Source organism: Rhinolophus hipposideros (assembly GCF_964194185.1).
Source record: "Rhinolophus hipposideros genome assembly, chromosome: 2".
Lineage (NCBI taxonomy): Eukaryota > Metazoa > Chordata > Mammalia > Chiroptera > Rhinolophidae > Rhinolophus > Rhinolophus hipposideros.
The window spans coordinates 71,719,572-71,732,128 of NC_138048.1; the positions used below are offsets into that span (position 1 = coordinate 71,719,572).

General features: G+C 41.2%; 1 protein-coding gene across 2 annotated transcripts in view; it reads right to left on the reverse strand.

The window, feature by feature from the left end:
- The window catches only part of FNDC3B (fibronectin type III domain containing 3B), a 321,497-nt gene that overhangs the window by 90,819 nt on the left and 218,121 nt on the right, over positions 1-12,557 (reverse strand). For both annotated transcript variants that reach the window (XM_081065836.1, XM_081065837.1), the window contains exon 7: positions 5,974-6,032. In XM_081065836.1, coding sequence (XP_080921962.1) covers positions 5,974-6,032 — 59 coding nt within the window. The remainder of the gene's footprint in view (positions 1-5,973; positions 6,033-12,557) is intronic.

The following is a 12,557-nucleotide window of genomic DNA, read 5'->3' on the forward strand; positions in this document are numbered from 1 at the left end:
TTTTCATCAGCTATTAAAAATTTACCTTTTTCTTTTCGGAGTTGGTTAAATGATTACTTAACTGAATACGTGACGTGGAACACTTAAAGCATCAACTAAAATAATGTTTACTTTTTCCTTAGATTCCCTGAGCAAGTCTTAAGGAGGCAAACTGTCACCCGAACACCGATCTCTGTGCAAATGCATTCTTCTAATAGGACAGCCTACCAGAAGTGCACTTGGAGAACTCAGCATCGTTTTCAAAGGACAGCGGCTTCTGGGAATTCTGTCCTCAAGCTGAGCAGCCAGACTGCTACCTAGATTACTACCATGCTTATGGGGCCAAACCCCTTCCTGTGCTCCCTCCCTGCCTCTCTTTCACTGATTCCTGGGCCTCAGGTTTCCTTGCTTTATTGGAAGCCTGAGAGAAAGAGGGCTTTGTCTCTGTTAGAACTTGGAACTCACTTCCATTTCAAGGCTGATGCCAGGAAATTACATGGTGCTTTTCAAGAGAATGTCACGACAAAGGGAATCCTTAGAACCTGATGCTTTTCCTCTAAGTGTCCAGGGAGGTGATACCCTTAAGGAGAGATTCAGAACTCAAGGAACTCTGGCTCGATTCACGCCGATTTCAGAGCAACAGCAGTCTTACACAAACCTCACCTTGCAAGGCTCTCTCTCTCTCCGTGGTGAAACTTTCTCACCAGCAGTGACCAATGAACTGAACTGGGGCACAGCTAATCTGATCATCACAATGACTGCCATGGCTGATACCCAAAAAAGACATCTAGAAGCCATAAAATGAACTGATTTGCTGATGTTTCATTTTTCTACTGTAAATAGAAATCAGTTTCCTTTGTAATGGTGATTAACTGTAATTTCTAATTACAAAATTATAGGACAAGACCCAATTTGACATTTGTCTTGGAACTAGTGATATGAATCTGTTGTGTAGGTTACTAGTGTAAACCTGCATAGAAATTGTTTAAATTAAACTGCTTTGAAGTATCTTTTTTTACTTTTCTTTTGTTTTTTTTTTGTTTTTTAAGATTTTATTGGGGAAGGGGAACAGGACTTTTATTGGGGAACAGTGTGTACTTCCAAGATTTTTTTCCAAGTCAAGTTGTTGTCCTTTCAGTCTTAGTTGTGGAGGAAGCAGCTCAGCTCCAGGGCCAGTTGCCGTTGCTAGTTGCAGGGGGTGCAGCCCACCATCCCTTGTGGGAGTCGAACCGGCAACCTTGTGGTTGAGAGGACACTCTCCAACCAACCGAGCCATCCAGGAGCTTAGTGGCAGCTCAGCTCAAGGTGCCGTGTTCAATCCCAGTTGCAGGGGGCGCTGCCCACCATCCCTTGCGGGACTCGAGGAATTGAACTGGCAATCTTTGGAGTTAGGAGCATGGAGCTCTAACTGCCTGAGCCACCGGGCTGGCCCTGCTTTGAAGTATCTTGAAGAACTCATAAAACCATCATCTACTTCTTAATGATTACATACTCATTAGAAATCATTCTTGTCTATGTATTTATTAAACATAGATTCCAACTTGAGAACAATTATTACTTAAAAGCATATACACATATACAGAGTGCGCCAAAAAATGTGTACATGTTTTAAGAAAGGAAAAATCTGTATAAAATTGTAATGTTCAATATATGCCAATAACAGAAGATGAATACAAATCATGTTGGACTTCTGCAATTATAAGAGATGCTCTAAGTGGTTACCATCAGCATAATTTTAATAGCTTTTTTCCTTTCTTAAAATGTGTACACATTTCTTTTTGTCACCCTCTGTATGTGTGTATATATATGTATATATATATATATATATATATACACATCTATATATATTTAAAAATGATAGGACTGCCTTATCTTGTAGCTATTTGATATATAATCCTTAGCTCTCTTTCTCCTTGTCTCCTCTCTCCTGTTTATCCCAGACTACATTATATGCAAATGATATTATTTGGATCAAAAACACCATTTACTCTCATTAAGTTAGTAAATTGTTATTCTCATGCTTAAAAATATTTCTATGCAAGTTAGCATCTAAATTTGGTCTGCTCTTTGGATTTAACTATGTGGGTGGCCCGCTGATCTAATTAGGAAGTACGTTAAGGAAACATTACCATAAAAATACTGGCTTCACTTCAAAAGTATCATGAAAAATAATAACACAAAGTAATATTAAAAAGGAAAAGGTCAAAGACATCATTATTCAAGTAAAAAGGATACTCAAATCTAGGAACTTCACAATCGACTGTTTCTATAATTCTTTAAGTGCAAACCTTTTTCCAGACACAGTGCTGTTTATCTTTCAAGGAATCACTTCTTGCAGGGACAGTTGTTGCTCTTAGGTCAGTTTCCTCACTTCTGGAACCGACAAATCAATTGTTTCTACAAGCTAAACATTAGCAGATGGAAACAATGCAGAACCACAATTCCAGGTTTCATTTATTTACATCCTGAAAATAAACAGCCCAGCAGTATGTGGGAGACTTCACCTAGCACCACCATCAGAGCAGATGAAACCACATTAGGTTGGAGGTGGCTAGTACTAATAAAGGTTAATTCCTATACCACTTAGAATAACATCAAGCTTATTTCCTTGACATAGTGGCAGCTGCATGAGTACAGACCCCAAGGCCCCTAATTTTTATAAAACCGAGTACATTTGATCCTGTTTACTCAGTGACTACGTACTTAGATCCTTATCGTTATCTAGGTTTCTGAAAAGTAAATGAATTGCTTAATTCTGGATGCCCAAAGAGCTAGAAAGATGACTGAAATCCATGAGTCCTCAATATTGTTTCTTCACCTAAAACACATCTACTGTAAAACCTCAAAGAAAAACATATGCGTTTTATTTAGAGGTGTTACCAGATGTGGCTGAAGGAAAGAAAAAAAAAAGAACAATAATCCTTTACGCAATTGTGTGAACTTTCTGCAGCTCTTCTTTTCCTGTAAGGTGGCTGGACAACACTCGTTCACATTTCAGAATGCAACAGGGAGTTTCACTTGTGCCTTAGGATACATTATAAACTATAGAGATACTCCATTCCAAGTACTCAATGCATAGTACATAAGTTACCTGTCGGTCCCATGTGGTATTTATTGTCCTACCTTTCAAAGATGAGGATACCTAGGTTCCGGAGGTTATGTAACGGAGGTCACAGAGACAGTTAATGGCCATTCTGGGTCCCAAGCCAGGGAACCAGATTGCAAAGCCTGGGCCCTCCCCTCGGGCGGCTGCCTTGCCCTCTGGCACCTGGCTGTCTCCACATTCCACCAACCTGGCTGAGCCTCAGCTGCTGCTGGCCAGCCTTTGGGCACTTTTCTCACCTGCCAGAAGCCAGTTGCAGCCACTGCAGTCTGCCACACACGTATTTATTAAATTATTTGTTAAGGGTTCGCGATGTGCCGAGGACGGTACTAGGTGTGAGGGGCACAAAGATAAATAAGACATGATCATGAACAAGTAGTTCAGACAGAGAAAGGTGAGGAAAGTAAGGAAGAGGAAGGAAGGAAGGAAGGAAGGAAGGAAGGAAGGAAGGAAGGAAGGAAGGAAGGAAGGAAGGAAGGAAGGAAGGAAGGAAGGAAAGAAGGAAAGAAGGAAAGAAGGAAAGAAGGAAAGAAGGAAAGAAGGAAAGAAGGAAAGAAGGAAGGGAGAAAAAACTAACTGGACCAGGAAGGATGAGTGGACTGTCACCACGCTGAGAAGATTTATGTGGGGACGAGGGGACAGTTTGGTGGGCAGAATAATGACCACCCCCCACCCCCGCAAGGTGTCCACATCCTATCCCTGTAACCTGTGCATATATCACACTGCAAGGTAAAAGGACTCTGCGGGTGTGACTAAGTTAAGGATCTTGTGGAGCAGAGAGTAACCTGGAGCGCCTTGGCGGGCCCCATGTAATAACAAGGGTCTTTAAGTGAAAGAGGGGGGCAAGAGAGCCAGAGAAGGAGACACAAGGAGCAAAGGGACCACAAGCCAAGGAAGGCAGGCAGCCTTTACAAAATACTGGCAAAGGCCAGAAAGCAGGCTCACCGCTGAGCCTCCAGGAAGCCTTGATTTTAGCGGAGCGAGACAGACCCATTTGGGACTTTCTGATGTCTTAGACAGACGACAATCTTGCCACATTTCACCTAACATCACCCCTGTTTACTCTGGTCTGAATATTATGTAGAATAAGTGCTTAATAAATGCTGGATCAAGGAAAGGACCAATACATTTCAACATTGCTTTTATCTTGCTAGAGCCACAACATCCGACTAGGAATAACTCAAGACAAACATGTGTGTGCGTGCGTGTGTGTGTGTGCGTGCGTGTGTGTGTGTGTGTGTGTGTGTGTGTGTGTGTGGTGACTACATCTGGGACAGTCAGCTAACCTGTTCCTCTGCCTTCTCTCTCTGATTATGACCTCAGGGAGTTTTGTTCTTTCTGCTGTACTGTAAATGTAAGCATTTCCTATGATTCTGCCCTCAAGTCTTTTCTAATCTCACCCTATGCTGCCCACTGCCCAAAGCTATCATCCACTCCTACGACTTGAACTGTCATTCCCATGCACTCATCCCGATCCCTTCTCTCCACAGCAACGATCTACCAGACACTTGCAACTGCCCACTGTGTTTATCCTGGATGCCCTGATAGTAAAACAAACTCCTCATATCTAAGAATCTCACCGAAGATACAAAAAGGACACAGACACGAACCTATTCTAGAGGAACTCACAGATTACTGGGAAAGACACAGAAACAAGTAAATGGAGTACGGTGTGTTAAATGCATGCAGAGCACCCTGAAGCTGGGGGGAGTACAAGTGTACTAAGGACTGTGCAGAGTTTCCCACTTGATGGGCAGGGAAAGAACATGGAGCCACCTTAGAGGAATCAACATCTGAAAGGACGCATCTAGGCCTGAAGGCCGTTATCATGACATGACACCCGTTTCCTAACAGGTTGTAACGATTCCTAACAGGTTGTAACTAGAATGGCTCTAGTATCCACTCTCTCCTTGCCACACCTGATGCCACCACCCTAATTCTAATTCCCATTGCCTTTCTCCACCGTTACAGTAACAGATTCCTGACACGTGTCTCCCTGGGTCCATCCTCTCACTGCAACGCATCTGCCAACTGTTTGATCATCCCGAAAGCACAGCCATGAGTACCTAACTTCTTTGCTCAAAAACTCAATGGCAACCTGCTCCTTAGCAGATTAAGTACAGGCTCCCCGACCCAACAGCAACACCCCACTCCTTTACAAGTGCCCTATTGTGCCCCTCGACCAACACACCTCATGCTTTCAGGTTTTGTCAAACTCAACTATGTACCCTGAGGTATGTTTGGACTCTTCTGTTAAAAAGCCTCAGTATTTCAAACACATGAAGAATCAAGGTTTTCCAATTCAGCTAGAAAACACTCCAAAGAACTTGGCTCTCTAATCTCAGATGAAAGGCTGAATCAACATTTCGAATTTTTTCACTTGAATTTCAAAGCACCTGGCAAAATGAAGCTTAAAAACCTCGTAATATCACCACTCCAACCAATTTTTTTTTCTCGCCACTACACTCAATATTTTGGACTTATTTTTTCTCAGCTAATATTTAAGTATGTTTTGTCTTTGAAATTTACATGGAAAAAATACTTGGAATTATTGAGGTTTTCAAAAAATATTACTACATTTACACAGGTAAAAGAAAACCATTCTGTAGACCTTGGCGGAGGGGTGGGGGGTATGTATCCTTGGAAGTTGTGAAGAATACGTAATTGCATTCAGAATATCTAAATACAGAGGACATTTCAGAGGATTACGACTAAACAGAAGACTATTGTTCTATATTTTCATGTTCCATTAATAGCAATACTATTTCACAGTTTATGAATAATCTGCAATGGGAAGGGGCCCTTTTGCTTACCTACTATGTAGTGAAAGAAAAGCACACTTGAAATACTTAAGAAAGTGTCATTTATGTGGAGAAATCCAGAAGACATACCTGTGGTTTCTCTATTCCCGAAAGAATGTCTTGCACCCTCTTTATTTCCAATTCATACTCTGCATGGAAAAAAGGGGGGAGGGAGAAAAACAGTTAATACCATTAGAAGCCAATAAGGTTGTCAAGTTTCTTTCCCAAGACTATTCACAAGGACTACAATTCAGTCACTTACTTGCCTGCTACCATGAACTTCTGGTACCTGATTTTCCTGAGAATGAAAATCAGGAAAGAGATTCTTTGGGGCAGGGATTTCACCGTGATTGCACTAAGTTGCCACTTGATCGATTTACACAGTCACAAAGTTGTCCAGGTGAACCCTGAGTTCCACCTAACAATTCAACTCATACCAGGGAACAGTAGGCCCTAAGGAAGAGATGGGGAGACCAGTGCAGCTAGAAGCTGAGAGCCATGAGAAATGAGGGTGAAGAGATGGGGGTTCAGCTCATGCAGGGCGGTGAAGTCAGGCTTTTGAGAGCCATGTTTATCCTCAGTTCTATGCACAGCACTGGAGTGTTTAAGTGGAGGGACTGACACGATATCATTTTGAATTTAAAAAGATTTGCATGGCTTCTGCATGAAGAATGGACATAGGAAGGAAGGGCAACAGCAGGAAGACCACTCAGTACACTACTGCAGCGGTTCAGATGAAGGGTAGAGCTGGCCGGGGTAGGAACGGTAGTCGACATGGTGAGAAGAGGACTGGCACCGATGCGGAAGCGCTGGACAGGACAGGCATGGATGGAGGAATAAGGATCAAGGATCAGCCTTAGTTTTGGGCTTGATCAACTGCATAGATGACGGTGTCTTTTAATAAGATGGGGAAATGGGCAGGTTTGGGGGTAGGGCAAGAATTGTTGTAGATATGAAAAGTGCTTGGAGTAGGGAGGATGGGGTGGGAAGTGCGGGTAAAAAAAAAAGATGACAGAACTTAAATTTAGGCATCTGTTCGGTTAGAAGAAACGTGTGACTATCACAACCTGCTTGATGGAATCTAATTTTCAGTTTACAGATTTAACTGTTAAGCCTAGTTTATAAGCTAAATGCAAGAGATAATGTGATTATCAAGACATAGGTCTTTGCCCTCAAGGTTGTTCATGTCTAGTGGGAGGAAAAGGAAGGCAAACGGGCAGTGACAATATGGTTGGTGCTGCGGTCACGGCAATGCAAAAGACAGGAGTCAGTAAGCTCCCCAGGAGCTGCCATCTAGCTGAGCTCTGTGGATAGACAGGCATTTGGAGGTGATGGGGGAAGCGGGACTTGGCAGTGAGAGGTCTTACACCCAGCTCTTCACAGGGCTGATCATTCTCATTGCTCAGGTCTAATCTTAGCCACCTTTTTAAAGAATCCCACCCCGTGAACCAGCCTCACTCCAGTCATTCTCACATCCCACTTATTTCCTATCAATTATCAAAACCTCAAAGTTAATTCTCTTATTTATTGGTTCCCTTGTTTATTACTTGTCTTTCCTACTCATACGCAAGCTTCAGGGAAGGCCGAGTTACTACAGGTGTGGAGTAGGCACAGTTTTCTGTAAATCACCAGAGTAAGTATTTTATTTAATTATTTTTATTAAAGTCGAGTTGACATTTTAATTTCAGATACATAATATAGTGATTGGACATTTATATCCTTTATGAAGTATCACCACGATAAGTCTACTACCCATCTCTGTTACTGCACAACGTTACTGTATCATTAACTGCATTCCCGGTGCTGTGTATTACATCCCCGTGACTTATTTATTTTATCACTTGAAGTCTGTACCTCTTAATCCGCTTCACCTTTTCCGCCTAGATAGTAAATATTGCAAACTCTGCAGGCTAAAAGTCTTTGTTTCTATGGCCATTTAAAAATGTCACAACCCTCTTCGCTTGTGGAGCACCCAGGGACAGGCCGCAGAGCGGGCTGCAGGCTGCTGAGCTCAGCCCAGGGCACCCAGCACAGTCCCTTCATTAGCAGAGCTCAACAGATACTGGTTGTCTAAATAAATAAACGAAGCCCGTATACCTTACACTTTAAGAAGATCAGTTTTGCATTTTTTCCAATTACATTGTTTAGTAGAACATGTTTACCTTTATTTTGATGAGGAAAAGAAATAAGCTGGTGGCAACATCACATTTTTTTAAATAACAACTAAAAAAATCATTTACATTTAAAAGATCAAATGCCACACACTCATTTATAATCGGATTTATGTTAAGATATAGATAATGGGTTATACCCAAAAGTCAAAAGTGTATATACCCTTACATTTTGGGGAAGCTCCTACTAAGAAAACCATAAATACTGTGTGTATATCTCTGAAGTTAATTGTCAGTAAAAACAAGCAAACAAACAAATAAGAAGAAAACCATAAGTTGCAATCAATGAACTGGCTCAGTTATTAAAGACAAAACTTTCTCAATTATCCATTTCCAGAATATGAAAGAGCCTACAGCTTCACACACACACACACACACACAGCTAGATACATTCAAACAGCTGGAGGAGGTCACTGTTTCCTTCTGCCATGACGGACACACTGCAAGTATCTTAGAAGGACAAGAAGCCAGACTCTTTGTCTTTGACATAATAAAGGTTTGGACTAGGTTTAGATTGTCACCAATTTAACAAAGACAGAAGGGAAAAATTAAAGAGCTCTGCAAAGGAAGAATCCTCAGGATATGTACTAGAGAGAGTGCATGAAAGGAGAGGAAAAAAATCAGAGACGCCTTCCCCTAGCCAGCTTTCAAACAGAGATGACAGAAAAAATGGCTATGCATTTGACATAAAATATGAAAAAAAAAATAGGAAAGGTTGGATTAGGAGGGGGAAAAAAATCTGTTTAAAACTGAAAAGAACGGGTTTCAGGTAAGAGCCAGAAATACAAGTGAAAGGTCCTGACTGAGATAAGAAGAACTTCCAAAGAGGTCATGACCGTCCTTGTCTATCTGCCTTATTGTAATAATGACACTTTCTGAGCACCTAGGTATGTGCTAGTTAACGCTCCATCATCTTGCTAATTTTCTGCCACTTCCCTTGTGAGATGGGCATGCTCTTCAGGCAAGACTGAAGTCTATTGTGCACATCAGTTATCCTCTCCGGTACTGAGCACAACATCTCATCTGCTGTTGTCTTTGTTGAGAGGAAGGAAACAAATAAGGAAACTGAGGCTCAGAAAGCAGATGTGTTTTCCCCAGGACCACACGCCTAGTACATGGTCCCAAAGCAAGTGGAACTGTTGACGGCATCATGAAAAAATGAGGCGAGACCTGGGAGTCATAAGAGAGAAGGTGGAAACAGAAGAGCAGAGGGTTGGGACCTGTGGGCTCTTTGATGGAGGTGGATTGGAGAAAGCGAAGGCAGCAGCACAGACCCTCTCAGTCCCATGACAGGGTTTGTGTTGTTGGCTTTTTTCCCCTAAACTCTGAAAAAGCTGTCTTATGCAACAAGAGCCTTTGGATCTGGGGAAATGGAATGTAAGAAAAGGAAGAATAAGAAAACTGGGTCACAAATGGAGCCAAACAAAGGATTCTGAGACATCAAAGGTAAAAAGGGCAGGGTGTGGGGAGAGGAAAGGTAGTAACAGGACAATCACTACCCTATTATCTCAGGAGAAATGCCATAGCAAAGCCAGACTGGATTCATTTTCTTCTTGCAAGGTTCAAAATTGTGAATATGGAAAGAGAAGAGAAAATGTATTCACATCACATTTATTCATTAATGCTTTTCCATTTGTGCTGCCACAGACTAAGAAAAAAAAAAGTAAATAAATGCCAGGCACACGAATTGCACACACAAGAATGCAAATAAAATCTGCTTGAGCTAAAGTGACTTACCACACATAAAGTAAACTCTAGTATGAAAGCTAACAGTCTGGTATGAAAATGCCAAATTTCACAAGTCTGCTACCTAAATAACTAAGTTAACTCACACATTGGCCTACCTCTCCTCACACAAGATTTCATTGCCTCGGAGGAGTATATGAATTATGAGAACCCTTTTCATAAAACAGCTTTGGATCCCTACTATACAGAGTATTTTTCTACTTGCTCACATACTTTTTTTATTCTCTGTCTCTCTCACACTCATATACACACATACCATATTGTGAGAGAGGAGAAAAATAATAGCTAATCCCCTCCCAAAAATTAACAAAACAAAAAAGAACAGTTCGGATAATTTGCCTTTTGGATAGCTCTTACATCAAGTTAAAAAGGAAACTATTTGTTTTTGTTTCCCATACCTTGGTGTGTGACAACTGAATAAGAGATTTTCCTAGAAAAGGCAGAAACGCAAGGTTCAGGTGCAAGGTTGTAGGGCAGGGTTCAATTCCTTCATTATCAGGCCTGCATTCTCCCCTCTGGACTGCAGCATGTAAATTAATCCAGAGGTAAATGTTACAGGCCAACTGTGCGTTTTCTTCATGGACTGAAGCTGTCACAAGGTTAAGTACACAGATTAAAACCATTTTTCCACCTTCTTCAATTTTGTTTGCACCCACCGCTGGAGTGGATGGACGTGACAACCCACCTTTTATATTGCTACCTTCTTATTAATAACATTTAAAGCCTTCCCCACCCCCCACCCCACCCCACCCCCCCACCCCTGTGAAGATTGTGCTGATGAGTAAAAAGGGATTACAGGGCACTCTCTGGACAGTGCTCCAGAGGAGGGCATTTTGTTTTGCAGAGAGAAGCACATTTGGGGGTAGGTAATTTCTTGAAAAGGAGTTAAAGGAAGCCTCTAGTTTCAACATGCCCCAGTGGGCTGAGAACCACCCTATTTGGAAATGCTTAAAACGGGGAACAGGTTATTCAGCTCAGGAACTTATGCCTTTCTTTCCCCTAAAAGCAAATCCCCTCCTAAGAACTAAAGCATTTTTAGCAAAGGAAAGGTTAAAATAAAAATACACAAGCAAATACATTTTCTTGTTAAAAACAAAACAAAACAAAAAACCACACCCATAGAGGGAATATGTGTCATGTGGAATTTAACTTTCCACAAATAATGGTTTTGATGTTTGCTCCAAAAAGAACCGTTACGTTCAGACTGAATAACTGTAAGACCTAAACTAATTAGAATATCCCCCTTTATAAACACAATTTACTTCTTTGGTTTGTTTCACATTTTTTCCGTCTTAGAAAAGACATACAGCTAGATACTTAGCTGCTAGCTATAGAATGTATTTACGGCTGTAACAGCCCCTTCATTCCAGTGGGATGACATCAGCATTATTTCTCTGTAAACCTTCTGTCTAGTTCTCATCCACAGGGCTCATTTACAGATATGCCCGGCATAACATAATATGCTTCCTCAGATTTGCCAAGGAGCTGACTTAGCTAATCTCTTTAACAAATTATGTATAATAAACTAGGGGCGTGTAGAATATGCACCTTCTGGTCATGCCCTTTCTGGGAATAAGTGGCTTAAAATCAATAGCAAACACTCAATATAAAAATGAAATGGATAGAAATACATACTTTGGGATGAAAAAGAAAAATATGACTCAATAATAACCCTAGAGAGCTAGTCAGTGCCTACAAATGCTGATAAGCATGAACAGGGATGAAGGGAGACAGCTTAAGATTGCTCGTTGAATTGCTCTTCCAATCAAAACAGTAAATCAGCTATCTTCAAGTATTAGGTATGCTGGGGAAAAAAGAGGAATGAATAAATACATACAAAAGTAGGATTAATTACCTAAGAACCTCTATTTAGTGATTATGTTCCACAGTTGATGATGTTAAAGGTATAAAATATTAAAAATGTATAAAATCACAAGGAATAAATGTGCAAAATATAAGAGCAATGCAGTTATTCCCAAAGATACAAATTGCAAAAACATCTTCAGAGGCGAATCATCTTGATGTTAAAAATGCAAAGACAAACACCTCTAGTCATTGAGCTTGTGGTCCATTCAGCTTGTGGTAAGTGGTCACTCTATTTGAAATTCTGAAAAACAGCCAAGGGAATACCAGACTCTCAACCCTAACAAGAAAGCAGCAGGCAGGTGAACATATGTTGTGGGAAGTTGCCTTCCAGTCTAGGAAAATATTTTCAAGAGCAACTTGGATTCCAAACAAATTCTGGAAGCTTAAAGAAAAAAGAGGAGAGATGAATTCCTTTTGCAGGTGGAGTGCGGGGCTGGACAGGAGGGATGGCCAGAGAATGTAAATGGCATAAGGGGGCCTGATTTCCTCTGAGCTTTTGTTGCTATTTCTGGAATTCAGTAGAAAGAATGCTCTTCTTTCCTGACCCAAGATTTGAGCAAAGTCCTACCAGGAACTTCACCCACAGGCAAACTGGGTCCCTTTAGACAGAAGCTATACAGCACTCTAGGTAAGAGGGACAAAATAGCAGTGCCAGGTCTGGATTCGTAAGGAAAAGGGAAAGCGCCAGATATGATACCCTTGTTTACTGCCAGGTCAACTCCGAGTTTCTCTCCCCGCCGCCTTCTGTGATGCCAACTAAACTAGATCCTACCTGAAATACTAGGAGATTCTCTATTCATTTCCGTCAAATTCCCTAAGCAAAATACTTATGTTTACTTCACAAGACAAAAATCATATATATGCATGAAACCGGACAAAAGCAGCTAGTAT